This window comes from Polypterus senegalus, chromosome 3 (assembly GCF_016835505.1).
Source record: "Polypterus senegalus isolate Bchr_013 chromosome 3, ASM1683550v1, whole genome shotgun sequence".
NCBI lineage: Eukaryota > Metazoa > Chordata > Cladistia > Polypteriformes > Polypteridae > Polypterus > Polypterus senegalus.
Genome location: NC_053156.1, coordinates 141,948,780 through 141,975,823, shown reverse-complemented (window position 1 = coordinate 141,975,823; position 27,044 = coordinate 141,948,780). Strand labels below are relative to the sequence as shown.

Genomic DNA, 27,044 nt, shown 5'->3' with positions numbered 1-27,044 from the left:
TTGATTGGATCCCGCGAACCCTCAGGATGTCCCATGGGGCAGCACGATCAACTGAGTTGAACGCTTTGCGAAAATCGACAAAGGCTGCAAAGAAACTCTGCCGATATTCGGGTTTGCGCTCTTTGAGGACCTTCAGTGCCAGGATGCGTCGATGGTACACTTCTTAGGCGTAAAACCAGACTGTTCCAGTCGCTGGCAGGTGAGCAAGTGATCATGGATTCTATTAAGGACGACCCTAGCAAGGACCTTACCTGGCACCAATAGCAGTGTTACCCTGCTGTAGTTGCTGCAATCCAGGCGATCACCCGTCCCTTTCCAGATAGGGACGACAAGTCCCATTTTCCAGTCAGTTGGGATGATGCCAGTCTCCCAAATGGAAGCAAAGACTGCTTGCAATGCCAGGAGGACAGCCTTGCCACCAGCCTGGAGAAGTTGACCCCGGATACCACAGATCCCTGCAATTACTCAAGTTAAAACTAAAAAAAAAAGGGAATAAAACAAGTACCAAAATAGTCCATAACAGCAGAACAATGTTTTCCACCCATACATACATCATATTGCACTTGTCCCTTATCCAATGTTAACTTAGAGCTGTATTATAAACATGAGAGTGTATTGTATTGTAAACATGAAGGTGCACTAGGTCAGATTGACCACTTAGCAGCATTCAGCATGGTGATGGCTGAAGGATAGAAACTGTTTCTCAGTCTATTTGTCTTAGTCTTTAAGGATCTGAAACGTCTGTCTGAAGGCAGGCATTCAAACAATACATGTCCTGGGTGTAATGGGTCCTGAAGAATTTTTTTGATATTCCTGAGGCAACAGGAACTATGTAGTTCTTCTAGTGAGGGGAGAGGACAGCCAACTATCCGCTAGGCGACCTTAATGACCCTGTGGAGCTCTTTCTTCTGTGCTACTGTGCAGCTGGAGAACCACGCACAGAGACAGTGGATAAGGATGCTCTCTACTGTGCAGTGGGGAAAGGAAACCAGGAGTTTCTCAGGGATGTTGTTCTTCCTGCGCACCCTCAGGAAGTAGAGTCTCTTTTCGGCCTTCTTCACTACCTCAGCAGTGTGTGTTCCCCAGGTCAAGGCCTCCCTAATGGTGACTCCCAAGAAACGGAACTTTGAGACCCTTCTACACAGTCCCCGTTGATGATGAGTGGCTGGATGTTGTCTGCCTTTCTCCTGAAGTCCACGATGAGCTCCTTGGTCTTGGCTATATTTAGGAGCAAGTTGTTATTCCTACACCAGGTTTCCAGATGCTCCACCTCATCCCTGTAGGCAGACTCGTTCCCTTGGCAAACTGGTGCGGATCAAGCATGGGAGGAATGAATGACATGATGTGGTTCCTGATGAGCCTCTCGAAGCACTTCATAACCACAGGGGTCAGTGCAACTGGCCTGTAGTCATTAAGACTGGTGATGGTCTGTTTCTTGGCCAGAGGCACTATGACAGAGAATTTCAGACAGGATGGCACAGTGGTCTGAGACAGAGACTGGTTGAATATCCTGGTGAAGAAAGACCCTAGCCAGTTAGTCTGCACAGGCTTTCAGCATGCGTCCTGAGATGCCGTCAGGTCCTGCTGCCTTCTGTGAGTTGACAGCCCTGTTTCCAATAGGGGGCGATACAGCTCCCTGGTTGGAATAAGTTCTTTTGTAATTGCGGCATTTTAAGTAGCCGAAAACTATATAGATATGATGTTAAAAGGCGATATCCCTCCCATTGTGATACGGTGGTAAAAATCACATAAGCATAAGAGAAAATAACAGCTTTCTTTACTGACGATTTACGCGGCATTACAGACGGGAAGCCAAAATAGCAAGACAATATACCAAGGTGGGATCTTGATATATACAGTCTGCCATTTTTTGTCGCTGTGCTGGAAGGGTTTTCAGGATGGATGAAGATATCACTCATCCATCCGTCGGCTTCAAAGTATTTGCCTGCTGTTCAAGTCTTTATATACTGAATTCTCCAAGTGCAGGCCCTTACTTAGGTTCCAAAAAGGAAAGGAGAGGATTTGATTTCATCTCTAACATAAAGAAATAGTACAATGCCCATTTTCGTAGTTATACCTTCTCTCTTCAAATGCTTGCCTAGCAGTTCTAAATGCTAAGAGCCCCTGTGTGCTAACTTTGGCATGGCCTATACATGTGAGTGGATTTATAAAATAATTTTTGAACAGAGCACAGTGACATTAAACTTACATTCTTATTACAAGCCCGCAGCGTGCGTCTCACCTCATGCTCACTCACTGTGAAGATGAGGCTGTTGTTGGTATCTGGATGGGGTCTGGCTGTCTCTGGTGGATCCACTTCAAACCGGCTGTGCTGTAGAGGGCCTTGTCACCAGACCTGAAGGCAGTGTTCTTCTCTTTCAGCAGCCTCTGGACTTTCCTGGTCATCCAGGGCTTCTGATTGGGGTAGACCCGGATACATTTATCCACTGTGACAGTGTCTGTGCAGCTCTTAATATAACACAGTACGCTGTCAGTAAACACTTCAAGGTCTCAGTGCTCAAAGATGTCCCAGTTGGTCCTACTGAAACAGTCCTGCAGCTGCTGAGAAGCTCCATCTGGCAAAGTTTTAACTGTCCTTGTGCTGTTAGGGGCAGTTTTCCTGAGTGGGATGTATGCAAGAATTAAAAACAGTGACGCATGGTCAGAGTGACCCAGGTGAGGTAGCAGTGTAGCCCTGTTTAATGTTTGTGTAGAATTTATCCAATGTGTTAGCTCCTCTGGTGACACACTTGATGTGCTGATGGAATTTACTGAGCACAGGTGTTAAATCCACATGGTTAAAGTCCCCAGCAATGATATACACAGCATCAGGGTGTTTGGTCAGCTGACCGCTAATACTGCGGTGTAAAAGTTCAATAGCCGAGTTTGTATTAGCGTCCGGTGCTATGTAACCAGAATGACAGAATGCCTTCCTGAACAAATGAGCTTTCATCTATCTTTTAAAAGAAACAATTGAATCAGTTGATCTCATTCATTTAAATTAATTGTTCCAAAGTTTGGGTACAATAAAGATGATGTCTCTTACATCACAGAGCACAAGTTAGTTTGGGACACAACGAGATTGTCAGCATCAGTGGACCGTAGTAGGCGAACAGGAACATAGTGATTGAGGTGTTTACCAATGTAGTTTAGTGCACGGACATTTAAAGCTTAATAAGTTAGTAACAGAAGTTTACATTCAATCCTAAAAGACACAGACAGCCAAGGAAGGCAGAGCAGGATGGGCATTATATGCTCACTGTTAAGGGCCAGTTGGAGCAGAGTTTTAAACCAACTAGAGCTGTGATAAATGATAAGATGGGACGTGTGCCAATAGAGAGTTATAGTAATCAACATGGGATGTAAGAAATAGCATAGACAAGTTTTTCAGCATTAGAAAAGGAGAAGAATGAGTGAATAGGGGATATTTTATGGAGGTGGAAGAAAGAAAGTTTCTTAATGCCAATTACCATGAGTTTGGTATTGTTGCAGTTTAATTTTGAAAGGTTATATTCTATCCAAGATTTAATTTCATCAAGGCCAGTTGTGAGCCAAGGAAATATTGATGAGCTTTAATTTAATAACAATAAATCAGATACTAGTATCATCCATGTAAAGGTGATAACCCAGACCAAAGTTATGAATAATACGGCCAAGAGGAAGCATGCAGATACAGAACCACACAGGGCAGAGGGCAGAGCCTTGAGGAACTCTTTGAGTGACTGTTACTGAGCTGGATCTGCATTTAGCAAGACTAACAGTAACCCCTTATTATTCAGACAGGGTTTAAAACACTGGAGGGCAGTGCCAGAGATGCACAGAATGTTCTCCATTCTGGACAGCAGAATTTCATGCTTGACAACAAATCTAAATATGGAGTGAGGCTGAAGTAACATTATTTTAGACACAAATACTCCTTCTAGCAAAGAAGAATATTGTGTTTTATTGTAGTACCTGTTTTTCTTTTTTGCTGCATTATTCTATAGTTATTATTACATATAATCATAGAAATCTATTGACTTTTAAAGATTTGATATTTTAAAACAATACTCCTAGCTATGGGACAGACAACAAAAAAGGTAGTAGAAGCAGCATCATAACTGTCCAATCCAAAGCATTTTCGTATTAGCATCTCAGTATTGGACTTTTGACTGCATAGTCTCATCTGTGTGAGACTATCAAAGCAGGGCTGATGGCTAGGTTATATGAACAAAAGTTAAGTTCTGATGAGAAGAAAGTATTCAGCTCAACTCACTCAGTTAATTTGTTTCCATGTTCATTTATGTGTCTAGAAAATGTCAACTGGAGATTTGAAGGTACCCAAGGTAATATGTTGCATTTAATAAGATTAAGCTTAACGTTTTCAAAGGGAAAGAGAATTTTCCAACATTCATGTGTAATTGGTGCTTGGTGCACACAATAACTAAGTGTAATGTCCCTTGACATGTACTGCAGAATGAAAAATAACTTACAAGTACCATCTTATTAAGCTTCATAATCATTTCTGTATACTGTCTGGATGTAAGTAGCAAAGTGTACATTACATGTACCAAGGCTTAATCATAAAGTGAGACTTCCAGCTCCAACCTTGTAATGATACATTATTTCTAATATTTTACTTTCTACATGTAAATTAACACATCTATTTACTTTTAATTTTATCTTGTACATTTTTATCTTCTTCAGAAAAATTAGCAATTCGACAGTCCCAAACACAGCTCCCAGCAAGACAACAATCCACTATCATAAAACCTAAGTAATCAGTGTTAAAGCATATTCTGCACTAATATGCATACCATAGCCTGAACCCCTACCTTGTGTACTTTAATGGAATATCTCTTTAGATGCCACTTGAAAATCAAGCTGGAAAATATAAAACAGAGTGCTAACATACAATGTTTTTGCTGCTTTTTCTTAAAAATGCTATAATAAATGAAATAGGATATCCCCAGATAAAATCTAAATAAAGAACTTGTAACAATTTTTTCTGCTACGCTTTAATGTTTAACTGAAGATTGCAGGACAACCTCACCCTGCCTTTAACCCCTTCCTACAGCGCCGAAAGATGATTTATAATAAAACGATATTAAAAAACCCACACAGAGAAAAAAAATGCAAAAACAAAAAACTATAATTAATACACTTTTAAAACACCCCCACTTCCAATATACACTATGAACACAAAGCATGAAACTATAATTCCCAGGCTTTCCCCTCCGTCCTTTTGATTTAGTGTTTTTCTCGTTTTACAATTTCTCCATAGTCCAGTTCATCAGGCATGCCATTCCCAGAATAAAAAGATGTACCGCTCACACTGTTTTCGATCCTTTTCCTGGTATCCTCAGTGTATCCGGAAAATTCGAGGTGGCCACCCCAGACTGCAGTTGACTTGTGGTGCTCCCCGAAAACAAATCTTTGTCCTGGACTTAGAATGGTCATGTCCTTTCCCTCCTTCGCCATAAAACTCGGGCTGTCTTTTCTTTTTTTATTCTTCTGCCTATTCCCGCCTCTATTTAAATAGTGCGTCAGTTTCCATGGCAACCCCCGGAAATTGTAAAGAACAACCCTGTACCTCCCAAAAGGTCTTCTCTATTTAACCCGCCTATCTTCCGTATATTTTTTTTTTTTTTGACAACGGGATTTTTCCATAGAGAAAAGAAGAAAAGAAAAATATATAGTTTATGTGGCAATGCTACAAACTAATTGTTAAAAGAACCGTGCTGAAGAACATTTTTCTTATTGCACCTTCATAACTCACTTCCAATAATTGATCTCTGACAAACGATAATCAAACTGGCCAGCACAGAAGGAACAATGGCTGTCAGAAATTCTTCTGTTACAAAGGGTCAGGCTGCAATATTTAACTTCCTGTTTCCTGTGGTGACTAAACCATTGACATATAATAATAAATTGTCTGAATTAGTGTCACCGAAGTCAGTCAGTTTTTGCATTTGCATTTTTACCACTATATACTATGCAGTAATGTGCAAACCAGTATAAAAATAAAATAGCTGAAGGCTGAATAAGAAAAGATCTCGAATACTACCTACTTTAGCATACATCAAATTTCCAGTATAACCCAACACCACTGTATGAATACATCACAACAAAATGGGCCAGAAATTTAATCGCAAAGGTTATCACAGGATTTAAGTTGTCTACAATTGAATGCTGCCAAAGTCAAACCTATGCCATAAAAATTGGATTTCAAATATAAAAGGCAAAAATTGTTTTTGTTTCTTCAGTGTGATAAATGTTACCACAGTAACAAAGCACATACAACCAGGGTAATGACAAGAATAGAAAAAATTATTCATATACTTATGTTTATTAATAACGAGCGAGTGTATGCATGTTGTACATTATCACTACCTAATGCTTGAGCACTCATTTCTTGAAGCATGTTTACTTGAGCATTGAAATGTATGCTTTATATGTTTCTTTTTTGTGAGTAAGAATTGTCATGTACTGGATACAAAAGAGAACTACAATAATAATATGCTACTAATATAATTCTCTGAATTATTTAGAGGACCTCCGGAATCATATAATTTACAGTATTGCCATTTATATTAGGGCATGGAAATAATCAAAAAATGTACATATAATCATCCTTCACAAAAGATCCTGGGTAGGACAATTCTATTATGTGTCCTATTGTTTAATTCGGAAGCATGTAAAAATTGTACTCTGCATGTGAGATTTACAAGCCATTTTACATAAAACGTGAGGATGAATTTAAAGTTTACAGATTGTCAATGTAATAATTTTTAAGCTAGCAACTTCATAAACTGGGCTAGTATTTGTTTTTGTCCCACTGTATTTTTCCTGTGACTTTTCAATCTCACATGCCACCATAGAAATACCTTTCTGACAGGTTTTTTGTCAAAAATACTTTATCATCAAGACAAAGCAGAAAGCTAATAACAACAACAATTGATGTTGTAAAGAACAAAAATTATAATGTGTTATAATCTTAAATTCAATTTACTAAGTATATTTTTACCAATTATTTTTACTTCACTTGTTTGAAAAAGTTTTTAACATAGTTCATTATGTGAACAAATATCTATGAAATTTTGCTGAATAAGCAAATACAGTAAACTGCATCTGGAATAGGCTTTTGAAATATTAAAGTACACTTCTATGCAACAATGAAGCAACAGAGGTCCATGTAGTGAGAAAAAAGTAGTACAATGCAAAACAACTAACAACTAAAAGAATTCAAAGATGCAAAATAATATTGGGATTTAGGTTTTTAGGTAGACTTTATTATACCAGTGGGAAATTTGTTTGCAGCAGGAAGTACAGAAACAGAAGACATTGTTACAGTGATCCACTGATAAACAAAGACACAACATTTGACAACTAGTGCTACTGCATTAACACACACTCAAAATCAATACAAAAAGCATAATTACTTTCAACAGTACACAAGATACTAATGCAGAAGTTAACATTTAGCAGCATCCCTACAAGTAACAGAATTTAAAATACTTATAGCTCTAGGAATAAAACCTTAAACCTGTTGCTCTTTTAAATTTGGAAAACTACAGTAAATCTGCAGCCTGATGGCAACAAAAGGAATTTAGAGAAAAGAGGATGTTACTCTCTGACAGAATTGAGTTGGCTTTCTTTCTAAACTGCTGGCAATACATTTCAATGATAGAGGTCTGCTGTGAACCAATAATTTTACTGCAAATGTTTATAATGATGTGAAGATTATTTATATTCTTATTGCTGAGGTTAAAAAGATAAAAGCAAATGCCAAGAATTATTATTATTATTATTAAATGTAATAATCGATGCAATGAAAGAAATTATGGGTTTGACCACTTTAAAACAGGTGAGTTTCCTAAGGAAGAAAAGTCATGACTGCCCTTTTCATTTTTTTTTTTTGGTTATAAAGTTTGTTGTCAATGATTGTTCCTAGATATTTGTATTGCTTAACTATCTCCACTGTCTTCCCTTTAATTAAAGTTGAGATGGTGGAAAGGACCTGAAATCTACAACCATATATATCCTTTGTCTTAGAAATATGAAGTCGCAAATTAGTGTGATAACACCATTGTACAAACTCATTGATAATAGGTCCATGGCTGTCTTCCTTATCTTGTAGAAGACTAACAATGACAGAGTTGTCTGAAAATTTCAGGATATGTCTATCCTTGTGTAAACTCCTACAATCATTTGTATACAAGATAAACAAAAGAGGAGATATACAGCAAACTTGTGGAGTGCCCACATATATAGTTAGGCTATCAGAGAAGCAGCCTTTGACACTCATTCTTTGTGTTCTGCTTGTTAAAAAGTCCAGAATCCATTCCACCAAAGAAGGTTCCAAATAGAACTGATCAAATGGTTTCTCAACTAAAATGTGGTGTTGGATCATGCTAAAAGCTGACAAAAAGTCCATAAACAGCAATCTTGCATAGTTTTTTAATCCTTCCATGTGCTCATACAATAAATTTAAAAGTACTGGCATCCTTGACACCCTTGTGACAGTGTGGGTCCTGTTCCATGCTCCTTCTTCCAGATTTGGGAGCCTCTTGAACCCGGTACTGTTGATAATGTAACCAGATGAACTGGCAGATGGGGACAGATTACACTTACAGCACGGGGATAGAGTAAAATTGCATTTATTAAAACAAAACCAGAATAGTGTCCACAGTGCAGTGCTTCAAACGTTAATAAATAATCCAATTAAAAACAACAGTGAAATGGAGGTTAAAATACTGACAGGAGTGTTTAAAATCTTCCATGGGAATGCTCCATGCCTCAACCAACCCAGTGCAATTGGTGGCCTAGGTCTGCTGCCTGGCCCTGACACTGCACTAAAACCACAATAAAAGCAGTAAAACAATCTCACACTAAAGCCAACCCAAACCCCCCTTGTAAAAATAGGACATGAAAAGAATAAGAACCTTAAAAAGACAATTAAAATCATCAATAAATGTCCATTAAAAAGTTCAGTCATTTAAAATGTACTCCTCTGCCTTGGGTCCAGTGGGCCCATTCAAAAGTCTGACACCAATCCCACTTGCTGCTCTGTCTCCTTTTCTTTGGTCCCCATTGCAAACTCATCCCAGTTCTGCCACCATTTGTGACAGTGCGGGTCCAGCTTCATGTTCCTTCTGCCAGATTTGGGAGTCTCTTGAACCAGGCTCCATCGATAATGCAACCAGCAGATGGGGACAGATCACATTTATAGCAAGGGGATAGTGTAAAAGTGCTTTTATTAAAACAAACCAAAGCAGTGTCCATTGTGCAGTGCTTTAAAAGTGAATAAATAATCCTATTAAAAACAACAGTGAAGTGGAGGTTAAAATGTCAATAAATAATTCCTTTAAAAATGAGGTTAAAATACTGTCAGGAGTTGTAAGTGACTATAATAACATCCGATACTAATCATGTCACTATTCTAATATTGAGTCCTCTCACGAGTCACTACTTATTAAAATAATCTCCATTCTTACTGTAATGTGTGATGTCCTTCTCTTCTTCATCATCATTTCATTAACACTTTTATTCTTGCAAAATTTTCGCAAGCAGTACCAGTATAAGTGCTATGATATTTTTCATTTACTTATTTTTAAAAGACAAACTATGTCTGGAAATAGATTGGATTGTGCTTGTTATTCAATACACTGATGAGCATCTGAAACATAAACTGGTGAACTGTTCATCTAAAGCAGGTTAATAATACTCCATGCACTGTAAAGTGTACCAGTGCTATTGGTTGCCTACAAAAAAATGCTTAAACCGTGATGGATATGCTATTAAATGTACAGTACAAAGTAGTGCTGGGCGGTATACCGGTTCATACCGAAAACTATTTTTTATTGTTGTTATGATATGGATTTGTCTTATACCACAACACCGCTTTAAATTGCCTAAACGACGTTCGGAACATGGCGCAGCGGGAAACTGTTCAAGGGGGGACCTTTTTCACTGCTACACCGCTATCACATACAATGGAGTACATGCGTTAGTGGAGGTGTTGCACAGAGGCTCTTTTTTACTGCTACACCACTAAATAGGCATACAACGGAGTACATGCGGTAGTGTAGGTATTGCGTGGTGAAAATGGACAGAGAACATTTCGAAACTGAAGCTGTAGCTGACGATAAAGTTGAACATGATGACACAGAAGAACTTTTGCTGAAAAAAAAGGAGTCATGTCTGTTGCCTGGAGATACTTTGGTGTTAAAAGGTCGGATGTGGACCATTATGCTCAAATGTGTGAATACTGTTTCTATACTACTGGATAATACTGCAAGCCAAGTTGTATTTGTTTTATTTTTTTTTTTTTGAATACAGTGTAATGTACCTGGGTACTGTGTAATAGTGTGACGACATGTTGACTTTATTCTCGACATTTCCAATTTAATCTTGACGCTAATGACAAGAATAAAGTCGACATGTAGACTTTATTCTCACCATTTATTTTAATATCAAAGTCGATATGTTGACTTTTATTCTCGTAATTTGTTATTAAAGTAGAACATCGTAAACTAAACTTCATCTTAAAATGAATATTTAATTTACGAGATTTTCTCAAACCCTGTCATAAGTTAACACCAGAATTACCAGAGCCTATGAAAAACTTGTAGATCCGTCCCACCTTAAATCGCTTCTCACCTCTCCGTCAGCGTCTTTTGTCCTTTAAATGTGTGGATAAGCAGCAAACAGCAAGCAGTTTGCTATCACATTCCCCACTGGTGCACATTTTTCTCAGCGCAATTCTGTTTACCTGCATGTCAGTTGCTTGGAGTTGTATAGAGTGAGAAGTCAAGCAAAATCACACCTTTTATAAATACTATATCGTTATTTGGAACACATGCATTTCATGTGTGTTCATCTACAATGATCTATGTCATGGGTGCCCACACTTTACCCGGCTTGCGAGCGACTTTTAAAATGACCAGGTCGAAATGATCTACCTACATTAAAAATACTATATATATATATATATATATATATATATATATACTTTATATATTCGAAAATCATTGTAATTGCCTTTTGGCACCCCTGAATTAATATATATATATATATATATATATATATACATATATACATACAATGATCCCTTGCTATATCACGCTTCGACTTTCGCGGCTTCACTCTATCGCGATTTTTTTCTCATACACGCTTACGTCACTACGCATGCGCTTTCTGAGAATTTTTATCTAAGCCCTACGATGGCTCCTAAACGTGCTGCTTTTTCTAAGCCTTCTGAGAATAAAACTAAGCGCCGGAGGAAAATGCTTACTATCCAGAAGAAGGTGAATCTCTTGTATATGATTAAAGATGGCAATACCCTACAAAAGCCTCCTCACGCATGTGAAAAGACAGCGCCAGCAACTGCCTATCAAGATGTTCTTCAGCCGCGCACCCAGACACCCACTGCCTACTCCTAGTACTTCTTTAGCGGAAGAAGACAACAACGCACCTGCTGAAGATACTGCACCACCCCTGAAGACTCTCCTACTGAGGTCATGCCTTCATAGGTTAGTGGTTGTGTGCAATTAAATGTACAGTACAATAATCTACTATAGAAAAGCGTTGGGATTGTCCTTCCGTCCCATGAGTGCAAAGCGTAGTGGTATTCCGCTTATTACAGACTTACTACTTGCGGCTTGAGGTATGAAGCGGCGCGATGTGAGCAGAGTTCTGGTGCTCACATCGTTCCCTTGCTTTTGTGCGCGATGCACTGGAAAAATAGAAAAAATTATGTCTCTGGAAACAATTAATGTTGATGGAGTACAAATGCCTCAGCGCGTAGTAAATATCAGGGGAGATGATGCTTGCTTATTCTCATCTATAGCTTATTTAGTGCATGAAACTCCGTCTTTAGTGGTACAGATTCGGGCTGACATTGTACGACTTTGGACAGGCACTTGAGGGGATAAAAAAAAAAAGATGTTATGAATGGACACTTTGATGTTCTCATTCTCTACACTTACATGCCTGATGTACACATGGAGCGCACAATAATTGAAGATAAAAGTCGTCGCCTTAAAAGGCGAGAGTGCCTAGTAATATGATATTTGTAACGTCTAATATGTCTTATTTTCTCTTATTTTGTCTAATATATTGAGTAATACGAGTGTAATGGTGACTAAAGGGTGTTGTTTCATGTCTAGAGGGCTCTAATAATGTTAAAAACGTATTTAGAAGGTCGTAAACAGGTTTTCTATACTCTAACTGCGAAAATATTTGATTTATAAATAAAGAATCCTACTTCGCGAAAATTCATTTATCACGGTAGAGTCTGGAACGGATTAACCGCGATAAACGAGGGTTCACTGTATATATAGGTGCCGGTCATAAAATTAGAATATCATGACAAAGTTGATTTATTTCAGTAATTCCATTCAAAAAGTGAAACTTGTATATTAGATTCATTCATTACACACAAACTGATGTATTTCAAATGTTTATTTCTTTTAATTTTGATGATTATAACTGACAACTAATGAAAGTCACAAATTCAGTATCTCGGAAAATTAGAATATCAATTAAGACCAATGCAAAAAAAGGATTTTTAGAAATGCTGGCCAACTGAAAGGTATGAACATGAAAAGTATGAGCATGTACAGCACTCAATATTTAGTTGGGGTTCCTTTGGCCTGGATTACTGCAGCAATGCGGCGTGGCATGGAGTCGATCAGTCTGTGGCACTGCTCAGGTGTTATGAGAGCCCATGTTGCTCTGATAGTGGCCTTCAGCTCTTCTGAATTGTTGGGTCTGGCATATTGCATCTTCCTCTTCACAATACCCCATAGATTTTCTATGGGGTTAAGGTCAGGTGAGTTTTCTGGCCAATCAAGAACAGGGATACCATGGTCCTTAAACCAGGTACTGGTAGTTTTGGCACTTTGTGTAGGTGCCAGGTCCTGTTGGAAAATGAAATCTGCATCTCCATAAAGTTCGTCAGCAGCAGGAAGCATGAAGTGCTCTAAAACTTCCTGTTAGACGGCTGCGTTGACCTTGGACCTAAGAAAACACAATGGACCAACACCAGCAGATAACATGGCACCCCAAACCATCACTGACTATGGAAACTTTACACTGGACCTCAAGCAACGTGGATTCTGTGCCTCTCCTCTCTTCTTCCAGACTCTGGGACCTTGATTTCCAAAGGAAATGCAAAATTTACTTTCATCAAAGAACATAACTTTGGGCCACACAGCAACAGTCCAGTCGAGACGCTTCTGATGCTGTCTCTTGTTCAAGGGTGGCTTGACACAAGGAATGCGACAGCTGAAACCCATGTCTTGCATACGTCTGTGCGTGGTGGTTCTTGAAGCACTGACTCCAGCTGCACTTCACTCTATGTGAATCTCCCCCACAGTTTTGAATGGGTTTTGTTTCACAATCCTCTCCAGGGTGCGGTTATCCCTATTGGTTGTACACTTTTTTCTACCACATCTTGTCCTTCCCTTCGCCTCTCTATTAATTTGCTTGGACACAGAGCTCTGTGAGAAGCCAGCCTCTTTAGCAATGACCTTTTGTGTCTTGCCCTCCTTGTGCAAGGTGCCAATGGTCGTCTTTTAGACAACTGCCAAGTCAGCAGTCTTTCCCATGATTGTGTAGCCTACAGAAGTAGACTGAGAGACCATTTAAAGGCTTTTGTAGGTGTTTTGAGTTAATTAGCTGATTAGAGTGTGGCACCAGGTGTCTTCAATATTGAACCTTTTCACAATATTCTAATTTTCCGAGATACTGAATTTGGGACTTTCATTAGTTGTCAGTTATAATCATCAAAATTAAAAGAAATAAACATTTAAAATACATCAGTCTGTGTGTAATGAATTAATCTAATATACAAGTTTCACTTTTTGAATGGAATTACTGAAATAAATCAACTTTGTCATGATATTCTAATTTTATGACCGGCACCTGTATGTGTATGTATATATATATAAATACATTCTGGGGTTCCAAAAAGGCAATTACAATGATTTTCGGAATATATAAAGTCAGTGTTCTGAATATATAAATTCATTCCTGAATATATAAAGTCAAAACTTGTATATATAAAGTTATTCCTGAATATATAAAGTCAGCGTTGGAATACATAAAGTCAAAACTTGAATATATATATAAAATCATTCCCAATTATATATAACGTCAAAGCCTGATTATATAAAGTCAGCGTTGGAATATATAAAGTCATTTTTGAATATATAAAGTCATTACTGAATATATAAAGTCAGCGTTGGAATATATAACCTCATTCCTGAATATATAAATATATTAATTTATAAATAAAGTCAGATTATATTGATTGAAACGGCTCAGGCACATTTTTAGTAAACTCAATGAGTTCCTAATACAATGTATGAAATAAGTTAACAAAAACATCTTCAGAAAAATATTTAAAAAAAAAAAAAACCACTGTTCAGTTAATTCATTCAAAATGAAGTATGTGCCCGGCATTTTGAACACTATATTTATAAATTTTTTTGTATGGGCGCATTTTTGGACGAACCTCACAAGCCCAATCGACTCTGAGTGGCTTCTGTCGAAGTTTACCTTTGACATGACAAGCACGGAAATTTTATATATTCGAGAATGATTTTATATATTCCAATGCTGACTTTATATATTCAAAAATGACTTTATATATTCCGACACTGACTTTATATAATCAGGCTTTGACGATATATATATATATATATATATATATATATATATATATATATATATATATATATATATATAAAATCAGGAATGATTTTATATATTCTGACACTTACTTTATATATTCAAGTTTTGACTTTATATATAGTACAAAGTAGTTTTACTGCACCCTACTTTTTACTTTTACTTGAGTGCATTTGTAAAGAAGAAACGCTACACTTACTCCGCTACATTGGGCAACACTCGAATCGTTACCTTTTGTCCATCAGATAAAGTCTGACAGACAATTTTCAATCTTCTCTGTAGCGTATGCTGTCAAGTTGCGCACACGCCTTCCATTGCGTCTCAACTGCGATTTTAGTTCCCTCTCTTTCTCAGATTGCTTTTCAGAAGGAAGTCAGTTTCGTAGTTTTTATGGACAGTTCAAAAGTGCCTTTCCACATTTTCCTTCTTTGGAAAAGCAATGATAGATTGACAGATCAGACGAACGTACTTCGATTGTGACATTGTGAGAGAAAAAAATCCTCTTTCAATTCCACATCCAGCCCATAAACAACATTTTTTTTTAAACCCCTACTTTAGTCGATATAAATTGGAAGGTTAACTAGATCACTTAGATAGCCAGAGTTTTGCAGTAGCTTGCGCGTTTGATCATGCGTGCGTGATGACCAGTGCATTAGAAGAAAAGAGATCTCAGACTGGCCGCGCCATAGGGAGGACATATGATAGACTAACATTTAAAAAAAAAGATTTTTTGGAATGCAACTCGATCTACCTGCACTCCCTTTCCGATCTACCGGTCAATTGCGATTGACACATTGGGCACCCCTGATCTATGTAAACACATTGTTAAAAAAGAAACGTTTTTCATGTTTTAGTAATAATTGACAAAATGTAGACATTAAGTTTGTAATGTGTCAAGCCAGAAGAGCACACTTGTTCTGTTATATTTGTAGCTTTTGTGAAAGTGTTTCTTTGATATTTGGACTTCAGGCTTCACATCTACATTTGCCAATTGATTATATATATCCTCTTACTGCAGAGGAAGTCAGTTTAAGAAGCGTAGTGATTAACAACTGGGTCGGGGAACACAACACAAAGCATTTAATGTGCTGCATTAACTTATGACGGGGTTTGAGAAAATCTAATAAATGAAACATTGATTTTAGGATGAACTTTAGTTTACAACATTCTACTTTAATTATAAAACTATGAGAATAAGGTGGAAATGTCGACTTTAATCTTGACATAAACGGCTAGAATAAAGTGGAAATGTCGACTTTAATCTCGACATAAGCATCAAAATTAAAAAAGTGGAAATGTCGAGAATAAAGTCAATATGTCAACTTCATTCTCAACATATAGTTTATTTTTTCATCCCTGTGTCCATATTTTTTTTTTCTTTACCGTGGCCCTAATGTGATTCCGTAGGGCTATACCACAAATAGCATTTTAAATGCAATTTGCAGTTTTATTTGTGTTTATAGCTTAGCTTGAAGCAAGGTCCATATTAATGCAATTTGCCTAAATGATGGTTCAGTTGGTAAAGATGTCATCACCAAGTTTCACTTGTTTTATTTTATTTTTATTTGGTGAATACTGTGTTAATGCACCTGGGCTTTAGGTCTTGAAGTAATAGTATTATCACTGAAAGGTGCACTATTATTTATTTTATTATTATTATTTATTACTTTAAATATTATGCAGCTTAATGATGGTAAAGTTGTTTAAAAAGTCACATTAACATGTCAGTGGACAGAGATTGTTAACATTAACAGAAAGTGTAGTTGGTTAACAAAATATATTTACTATTTATTCCTTTCCTAAGACATGTTCAGTGCAATACAGCTTTTGACAAGCACCTGTGGATATTTTACTAAGTCTAAATGCCTCTTTGGATGGTTGAAAATATGTTGTCAAAATTATGGTTTAAGTTTTTGCAAAATTTGTTCAATAAAAAGGTTCTACATTTTGAATGCATCTATCATGCAATGTGAGTCCTACGCTTCATTAGTGCTACCCCCTTGAAAACTATCACTTTAAGGGGCCATGCAAACCTATATTAATACTTGTGTGCACATTAAAATGTTTTTTTGTACAATGCTCATAACAGTGGAATGGGTTATTCTTAGCCAGTCAACTGCAGTAATTGCTGTGGAAAAAGTGGTTAACATCCACTCATGCATGGGAAAAAAATACAGTTGAATACCGTGAAACCGGGATAATTTAGAAAAATACCGTGATATAGAATTTTGGTCATGCCACCCATCCCTAGTATAAAGACAGACAGACAAGCAGGAAACAAGTATAATTAAATACTGGTAAATGCTAAATGGAAAGAAATTTAAAAAGGTTAGGGATTTTTAAGTTGAAAGAATTGTCTTTTAGATTGTCATACCAAAGTCAAAGATTTTAATAAATATGCATCATTTCATTAACCTAAATATCTCACTTACCAAATATAGTCATCAATATCATTATCTAGTCATAAGAAATACTTTCTTCAAACAATACTAGTTAAATACAGGTTAAATAGTTTTCCGATAATATGGGATGCTGCTCATTTGCTTTTGCATATGTTTAAAGCTGCATAGCAATTTTATTTTTTAATTAATGTTAAAAGAGAGATGCTGTCATAATATCTGGGTAAAATACTTCATGTAATGCTCATTCACATCAATTAAGAAACTGAAATCTGAGCTGAGAAAACTTTGTGTGGCAGTGGGAGATGTGATAGCAGGCTGCCTGCTGCTTATCAACACATTTAAAAGACAAAAGACGCTAATGGAGAGGTGCGAAGGGATTTCAGGTGGGACGTATTTAAAAGTTTTTTCGTAGGCTTTGGTAATTCTAGTGTTAATAAAAACATAGGAAGGATTTACAAAGGCAACTGCAATTTATTATGCAGGCAGAAGATTGGAACTGTACAGCATTCTAAAAGCACCACACTGTGGTAAAAGGATAAGATAGAGAAGAAAGAGGCTGATTGTGCCACAAATAGCAACAACAGAGAAGAACCACAGTTCCCATCAAACGTAAATAATTGCTTTGCGTTAGAGCATATGACTAAGACAAACTATAGTTGGATTTACAGTTAACAAGTATCTAAAGAGCTGTGTTTCCTTCTGTGTATCTTCAGACTGAAATTGAAGATTTTAGGATTACTGTCACCATTGGTTTTCCCATTATATCATACTTCAGTTCCAGGTTCTTAGCCATTTGGATAATTTTAAGGAATTTTTAGGTTTTTACTAATATTTATAGGTAGAAAGAAAAGACTGCAGTTCCATTTCTCCTTTCATGGTTTAATATTTACTGTCATTTGTGTTAGTATTTCATGGTGTACAGTATTCCAACAGAAATGAGACACCCGTAAATCCCATTATATAATACTTCAGTTTCAGGTTCTTAGCCATTTGGATAATTTTAAGGAATTTTTAGGTTTTTACTAATATTTATAGGTAGAAAGAAAAGACTGCAGTTCCATTTCTCCTTTCATGGTGTAATATTTACTGTCATTTTGTGTTAGTATTTCAGGGTGTACAGTATTCCAACAGAAATGACACCTGTAAAAATTTTACAACTGTTATAAATTATCATATATCATTTTACCACAGTTTAACACATCAGGAAGCCCCGCCTTAGTTACTCGTCGCAAAAGGGACAGCACATTCCAGGCAGTGTGCTTTACATTACCTTTTGACACAGCCAGCACTTCCCATAAGGCATAACCACAAAACTAAAACTCAAAAAACTGTTTATAAATCACATCTTCGGACTTTGAAGAGAACCCCCATTCCAATCTCCAACTATCCCAGTCCATGTCCCCCAGGCCACTCTCACTCTTCAAAATTATTTTTAAATTTGATTGTGCATTCAGACTTTGAAGAGGGCAATTCTCACATCACAACAATCGTTGAAGAATCCAATAAGAAGTTGGCAAAACAAACTAGTGATTTTCATACACTTTAAAGACTGATGATGCTAGGGCACCCCTGGACTAACTACTAAACAAATTAACCATTTGCTTAGGACACCATGGGAAACAGAGAACCACAGAGTTTTTAAAAAAGCAGGAGATAACCAAAAGTATAAAAAAAGTTATAACTAGGCAAATTAAGCATTACATTTAAATGTTTTGATCCATGTATGCTGAAATGCTGTATATCTTTAAAGTTAGAAATTATAGGAATGGGAGGCATTTTGTTTCACACAAATAATGATGTTTCTTCCTAAATTATCTTTCAAAAAAATTATCCACCAACATCGATTTTTGTAGAAAAAAGGATTCTGAAAATCATTCATGTAACAAGTGCAAAACCTTTCTTTAGTAGGCTGTATTGTAGGGCTTGGTTTGACAACCTCTGCTGAAGCAGTATTCAATCAAAGGAGATAGACATTTTTTTTGATTTGTCTTCTTGTTCATATAGAATTTTTGAAAGGCAATATTATATATATTATACATGGGGATGTTTGATTTTGTTCAGTGGATAACCAAAGTAATTGAGAAGAATATTTTCTATAGTCAATTTTACTGTATAGTCTACAGTATACAGTACAAATCTTCAAATATTCTATGCCTTCTACTCATTCTGAAACATTCTTTTAAAAAATAATTTAAACCCCAACTGTTCTGGAAGGAATTTAATTTATCTTGACATTCTGACCCTTTCATTCAGTTTTTACGTGTTCAGGATGATTTGCAAATTATGTTACAATAGTAAATCAAAAAGTAAAGGGAACAGCAATGGATAGAAGCTGATGTACTACAACACATTCACAATGGCTTATGGGTAGTTCAACAGGCACAGTGCAGGGTTTTGGTATTAGTCTAGTTGAAGGCAAGGTCAAATTAACATGCTGCTGCAGGATTGTACCATTGTTGAACAACACACTGTGGAGAGATTTCTTTGGGCAGAGGGAGTGAAACTTGCTGAATTACAAGGATGTTGGATTGAGCAGCTCAGTAAGCTGCTTGGGTACCCATCTTGTACAAACTTTATGGCACCCCAAGTCATCATGTAAAAGCAGTGGAAAACAATCTGTCAGTCTTCTCTAATGAAGGCATTCACCATGTCAATGTGGGCTTTTGTGTGTGATGATGTTCAATGAGGCATACTTAGCCTACATCCTTAAGTGAATTTCAGCAGGTTTCACTTTGTCCAAAGAAATCTCACTACAGTGCACCATTTAAAATGGTGCAATTCTGCAGTGGAGCATACATATTAATTTGACCTTGGTGCATTTGTGTATTAAAGTTCAGTCTCTTATGAAATCAAAATTTATCATTAAATATAATTTAAACAATCAATAAAAATTACATGTTTAACCGGAATTAGTTTTCAAAATAGTAAGACAAACTGCAACTCCAAGTCTTGAAAACTGAAAAATGTTTTATGCTTACAAAATAGTGCTGCATTCCTAGTTCATTATAAACACCTCATAAAAAATGTTTATATTTCAGAATTACCTTCCTTGAAGCATGGATATCAAAAAATGGTTTATTTCTGACACTAAATGGTTCTTTCATTTTGTCAATCTGGCCCATCTTCATTTTTTCTTGTCTTGGAGAAATGATTTCCTTTTCTATACAAATCAGCCGTGTATTAAAATCACACTGACCAACAGGCTGCCCCTGAAAGGAAAACAAAAGAATGTAAAAACTATAAGCAAATTAAGCAAAATATATATACAAAGGTTGATCCTAAAAAAAGAATCATCCACCTACAGGTATTTCTCCTAGCTAGGGTAAGAAAACTCTAGCCCAGTGGGGACGAACCTATGGCACACAGAGCTCTCTCTGTGGGCACGTGTGCTGTTGCCCCAGCAGAGTTCGTTACTAGAAAGCCAGAGGGATGCGGGGCTGGGCTGCTCCCTGCTCCCACTCCATGCGTGCCTGAGGACATTTCTCACTTCACCCGCCCCTCTGCCAAGCAGCCCAATGGGAGTGCTTCCTCCCTCTCCTGTCTGGGGTAAGGCAGGCGGCTCACATGCGGCGTGAGGGTGCGGCGTGGCGCGGACGGCAGCCTGTTGAGTCTGTGGCAAAGGTGATTCCAGTGGTGGGGTTGGAGAGGAGCTAGGTTGGAGGGGATGTGGTATAGCAGGTCCACAGCTCAAAATTGAAAAGGACAGTTTCAATAGATAATCGCCACACTCGCGGCTTAGAGGGGTGTGTGGTAATGCAGCCGGAGCGGTTTCCACACCTGATCCACGTCCCCGTAATAGATAATAGAAGCGCAAGGCAGATGGAAAGGGGAAAAAAAAGAGAGAGAGAATGGGAACAAAGGTTAATGGGGAAGACCTGCGTGAAACACTTGAGAAGATAGAAGGAATGACAAAGGAAAGCACAGTTAGTTCTGAAATTGCAATCTTTAAAGTGTGGAATTCTCTGCCAAATAATTTTAAGTCAATGAAAGCACTTGGGATTGCTTTCCTTACTTTGTTTGGATCATCTTATGCTTGTGAGCAGCTGTTTTCAGCTTTGAATAATATCAAATCTGACACCAGAAACAGACTAACAGATGACCTGAGTGCTGCATGTGTAGGTCTCAAACTTACAAAGTATGAGCCAAGGTTAGACAAATTATCAGTATGCATACAACAGCAAAAATCACATTAATTGTTCAAAAGCATGCCAAATGCAAATTTTTATCTTTCAAAAAAAAAGATGTTTGTATCATTGAAAGCTCTGTTATTGTGTTTTCTTTTCTGTTAACGTATGAGTTGTTTTTTCTAAACTAAAACCTCAGTATTCAGGTTAAATTGCCATGTTGGCACTTTGTGATAAATAAGTGGGTTTTGGGTTCCAGTTTGGGCACTCGGTCTCTAAAAGTTTCACCATTACTGCTCTAGCCCAATGCTGGAAATCCATCTAGAAGTTCAGTTGCTTTATGGTATTTTTTCCAGCACAGACTGGAAGGTAGCTGGAATCTACCCCTATAGCAAAATTTATTAGGAGGAAACAAGCCTAAGTATGATACCAGGCAATCACGGGGTACATTCCTAGTAGGAGAGCACAATTACCACAAAATTCATAATTGATAATTATCGCCATTTATGTTGCAATTGCAAATATTGATTTTTTATTAATAACACTATAAATGAAATACACATTTTACAGTACAGTAGAACATCCATTTAGTGTTTTTAGGGAACAGCTTGAAAACTGATGATGTGAAATTGCTAAAGGCAGGATTAACTGGAAAATTAAAAAATAGCATTTAAAACCACTATTGTTTCTCATTCATTGTTTTTCAATAAAGATGCAGGATACTTGTTAAAAAATATTTGTGTCACTGTTTTTTAATGCAGAAAACTACTGCTAATCAAATAATTATTAAATAAAATTCAAGTATAACATAAACCTTTTTTTCTAAAACAAATGTTACTTCTGAAAAGCTACACTACTGTTCATCAATAATGTAAAATGAGGGGAAAAAATTAAATACAGGAATAATAAGTTGCAAGTATGCTGTATTAAGAAAACAATAGGTGCATGTATATGTAAAATTAAAACAGATAGTAAACTCTTCAATGACAGTATCATTAGATTAAAAAGTTAATGTAAACACAACCTGACAGTTAAAAGCATTAAATGTAACAATATTAATATGCAGAAAGCTCAAGTAGTATTTAGAAGGTGATATACTGTTACATGCTGCTGCCCTTGTGTTATTTATATAATGTGATAGAATACACATACAACATCATCAAATCTAAAAAGGACATCCCAGTCTAAATATTGTTCAAGTCCCCTGCAGGCTTATACACAGTATTTGCACAATATCAGATTATTATCTGTAACCTACGTGGAGATATGGAAATATTGCAAAAGTATAACAACTATAAATATAATATTAACTTTTGCCATGAATATCATAGGATACTAACAAATCGTCAAGTGTAGACTATCGCCAAAGCCATGGAGTCTGGTGCAGTCATTGATAGCAACAGTTTTCTGACATTCACACCAGTATCTGTAATCAGGCAGTCAGTGACTTTTCTGAGCAAACGGGCACTAGCTTGATCTTTTCAAACTTCACATCTGATAAAAACGAGCCTACTACAATTTTTGGCTGATACTGTATGTAGTACACATTTTCTTCAACAAAATGGGGGTAAACACTGCAAAACTGTCATTAAAAATCCTTATTTCTATTTTACCATGTGGATTTCTTTATCAGTGGTACACTATGAAAATCACTTAGTGTCCTCTTTTCGACATGTTATATCCCATATGCAGTATGCTAATAGCTACAATTCTTCAAGCAAAATTAAGGTAACTAATTAATGACTAATGTAGGTTATGGAACTCTTGCAATAAAACAAAACTTTACAAGTTAAATGTCAAAATATGAGTTTTCACTTCATTTGTGTAAGAAAAAACATCTGCACAACTGCTACAGTGTAAAACAGGGGCAATTTTGCACTGTTCGTTTAAAATTTTAGCAGTAATTGCATAACGCTTATGTTGTTTATAAACAAGAAAAGCAAAAGAAAATTAGTTTTATTTCAGCCTTCCAAAATGAGTCAGTGTTGTTCAGTTTTTGTAATTAAAACTTATTCAGCTTACTCCAATACAAGCTCTAAATCTATACTAATAAAAGGCAAATCACTCACTCACTCACTACTAATTTTCCAACTTCCCGTGTAGCTAGAAGACTGAAATTTGGGTTGGGCAGGTTTCATTTCGAAATTCTACTCGTAATGGTCATAACTGGAACCTATTTTTTCATCTATATCTATACTAATAAAAGGCAAAGCCCTCACTCACTCACTCACTCACTCACTGACTCACTGACTCATCACTAATTCTCCAACTTCCCGTGTAGGTAGAAGAATGAAATTTGGCAGGCTCATTCCTTACAGCTTACTTACAAAAGTTGGGCAGGTTTCATTTCCAAATTCTACGCCTAATGGTCATAACTGGAAGGTATTTTTCTCCATTAACTGTAATGGAGTTGAGCTGGAATGACGTGGGGGGGCGGAGTTTCGTGTGACATCATCACGCCTCCCACGTAATCACGTGAACTGATTGTCAACGCAGTGCGTAGAAAACCAGGAAGACCTCCAAAAAGCGCTTAACACTAGAATTACCAGAGCCTACGAAAAAACTCGTAATTCCGTCCCACCTTAAACTGCTTCTTAAATCCCTTCACACCTCTCCGCCAGCGCCCTTTGTCTTCTAAATGTGCTGATAAAGAAAAGCTAGGAGCAGCCGCTATTCCATCCCCCCACCAATTTAGAACGTGCACGAACTTCTCTCAGCTCATGCCTTGATTGAGTATCTGGGAGTGAAGTGGAGTTTTAGAGTGGAAATAATAGATCGTTGTTTGGAACACACGCATTTCATGTCTGTTCCGTTTCTACAGTAATCTGTGTCAACACATTGTTAAAACAGAAACGTTTTTTTATATTCTAGTAGTAGATGACAAAATGTAGGCATAAACTATATAATGTATGAAGCCTGAAGTCCAAATAGCAAAGAAACATTTTCACAAGAATAACACAATTGCACTTTTATTCAAACATATAACTGCAGAAACAAAAAGCCGCCTTAACATGCGACATTGACACAGTTTATTGTAACTGCCTCCGTGGTTCAATAGACTCAGCCCCGCTTGAATCAAGGGTCACGGGTTCGATCCTGCCCCTCTTTTTGAGAAGTAAACTGCTCTTAGTCTTACTGTTTTAGAATAAAAGCATACATTTGATTTCAGTCTGTAACAGCCGGTGCAATTTATGATCCTTGTAAAGGTTAGCTTTTTTTTTTTTATTCACTTTTCATTCTCTCAGTCGTTTCAGAATCAATCCATACAACCCCATCTGACACGGCTGTTTTCACTAAAGACGCGCTATAGCTCTGCAGTGTACCACGATGCATACTAACGCCCCCACCGGTTCTGACACACAAGCGCTGGCGAAGCTGCCTTCTTCGATCTCACCGTCACTTGCTTCTCTTTTTATTCAGTTTTATTGAGTGTTCCTGCCAGTCCCGCATGTTGCTGTATGCTTTTCTTTTGTACTCCAGGACATGCAGAGGAAAGAATGGTAAAGACCAGTAACTTCGGGCGCTATATGCAATCATCAGACACTCCCCATCTGCCCGTGTCGCTCAAACACAGGAACATATATTGGTGTAAAAGTATAACAAAAGTGCACTTTTATTCAAGTGCACTTTTTCCATCTCTTTTCCTGTAAGAAGCAGTGTACACACTTCTCTCTATGCTGTGGTTTCTATTACACACCTGAAAGAAAGAGACAATACATATGAACATATCCAGCATACAGCAACATGCGGGACTGGCAGGAACACTCAATAAAACTGAATAAAAAGAAAATCAAGTGACGGTGAGATACGAAGGCAGCTTCGCCAGCGCCTGTGTGTCAGAACCGGTGGGGGCGTTAGTATGCATCGTGGTACAACGCAGAGCTATAGCGCGTCTGTATTCTGTTTCTTTTGTACTCCAGGGCACGCAGAGGAGAGAATAGTAAAGAGCAGTAAGTTCGCGCTATATGCAATCATCAGACACTCCCCATCTGCCCGTTGTTTTGTTATCCTTTTCAATACGTTTTATACTGCTCAAACGGGCATGCTCAAAAAATACACGTGTAATGCCACGAAAAGTGCATGCAGACACTTCATTTCGCAAACAAAACAAGTGCACTTTTATTCAAAACTACCTGTATAACCAAGAAAAAGAAAGCAAGTTACAGTAGGCGATTGATACGACAGCTTGCATGGTGCAATGCTAAGAAGTGCAGATTTTCATTCCGTGCTATATAAAATCATCACATTCAAATATTAACAGTTCCCACACACCCAAGGACCGCCTTCCTACATTTACGACACGTGTACTTGTTGCCGTGTACACACCTCTCTGTGCTATGGTTTCTATTACACTGAATGAGCACCTGACACTGTACTTTCTTCCCTGGGGAAGGTCCCGATCAGAGAATTTCCAGTTCCTGCATAAATTCACACCCGATCTGACGCTGTTCGCTTTCAAATAATATTGCATTAGTGCGATTATATTTTCACATATATTGTCTCTTTCTTTCAGGTGTGTAATAGAAACCACAGCATAGAGAGAAGTGTGTACACTGCTTCTTACAGGAAAAGCGATGGAAAAAGTGCACTTGAATAAAAGTGCACTTTTGTTATACTTTTACACCAATATATGTTCCTGTGTTTGAACGACACGGGCAGATGGGGAGTGTCTGATGATTGCATATAGCGCCGGTTACTGGTCTTTACCATTCTTTCCTCTGCATGTCCTGGAGTACAAAAGAAACAGCATACAGCAACATGCGGGACTGGCAGGAACACTCAATAAAACTGAATAAAAAGAAAAGCAAGTGACGGTGAGATACGAAGAAGGCAGCTTCGCCAGCGCTTGTGTGTCAGAACCGGTGGGGCGTTAGTATGCATCGTGGTACACTGCAGAGCTATAGCGCGTCTTTAGTGAAAACAGCCGTGTCAGATGGGGTTGTATGGATTGATTCTGAGGACGACTGAGAGAATGAAAAGTGAATAAAAAAAAAAAGCTAACCTTTACAAGGATCATAAATTGCACCGGCTGTTACAGACTGAAATCAAATGTATGCTTTTATTCTAAAACAGTAAGACTAAGAGCAGTTTACTTCTCAAAACAGAGGGGCGAGGATCGAACCCGTGACCCTTGATTCCCAAGCGGGGCTGAGTCTATTGAACCACGGAGGCAGTTACAATAAACTGCTGTCAATGTCGCATGTTAAGGCGGCTTTTGTTTCTGCAGTTATATGTTTGAATAAAAGTGCAATTGTGTTATTCTTGTGAAAATGTTTCTTTGCTATTTGGACTTCAGGCTTCATACATTATATAGTTTATGCCTACATTTTGTCATCTACTACTAGAATATAAAAAAATGTTTCTGTTTTAACAATGTGTTGACACAGATTACTGTAGAAACGGAACAGACATGAAATGCGTGTGTTCCAAACAACGATCTATTATTTCCACTATAAACTCCACTTCACTCCCAGATACTCAATCAAGGCATGAGCTGAGAGAAGTTCGTGCACGTTCTAAATTGGTGGGGGGATGGAATAGCGGCTGCTCCTAGCTTTTCTTTATCAGCACATTTAGAAGACAAAGGGCGCTGGCGGAGAGGTGTGAAGGGATTTAAGAAGCAGTTTAAGGTGGGACGGAATTACGAGTTTTTTCGTAGGCTCTGGTAATTCTAGTGTTAAGAAAACATGCATTATATAATTGAGAAGGCAGCGAAAAACAATAAGAAGCGAGCGAGTGACATATACTACCATATTCATGAGTGTTGCTGCCTCGGAAAGAAAGAAAGGTGTAAACCTAAACTTTAAATTAAGTTCATAGACAGGCTACCGCTGGCGTTTCA

The 27,044-nt window shown here is 37.4% G+C and overlaps 1 protein-coding gene across 1 annotated transcript in view; it reads right to left on the bottom strand.

Moving 5' to 3' along the window:
• rngtt (RNA guanylyltransferase and 5'-phosphatase) overlaps nt 1–27,044 on the bottom strand; it is a 926,738-nt gene that overhangs the window by 531,393 nt on the left and 368,301 nt on the right. Inside the window, exon 11 of the mRNA XM_039748003.1 lies at nt 20,123–20,287. Within this exon, the coding sequence (XP_039603937.1) occupies nt 20,123–20,287 (165 nt within the window). The remainder of the gene's footprint in view (nt 1–20,122; nt 20,288–27,044) is intronic.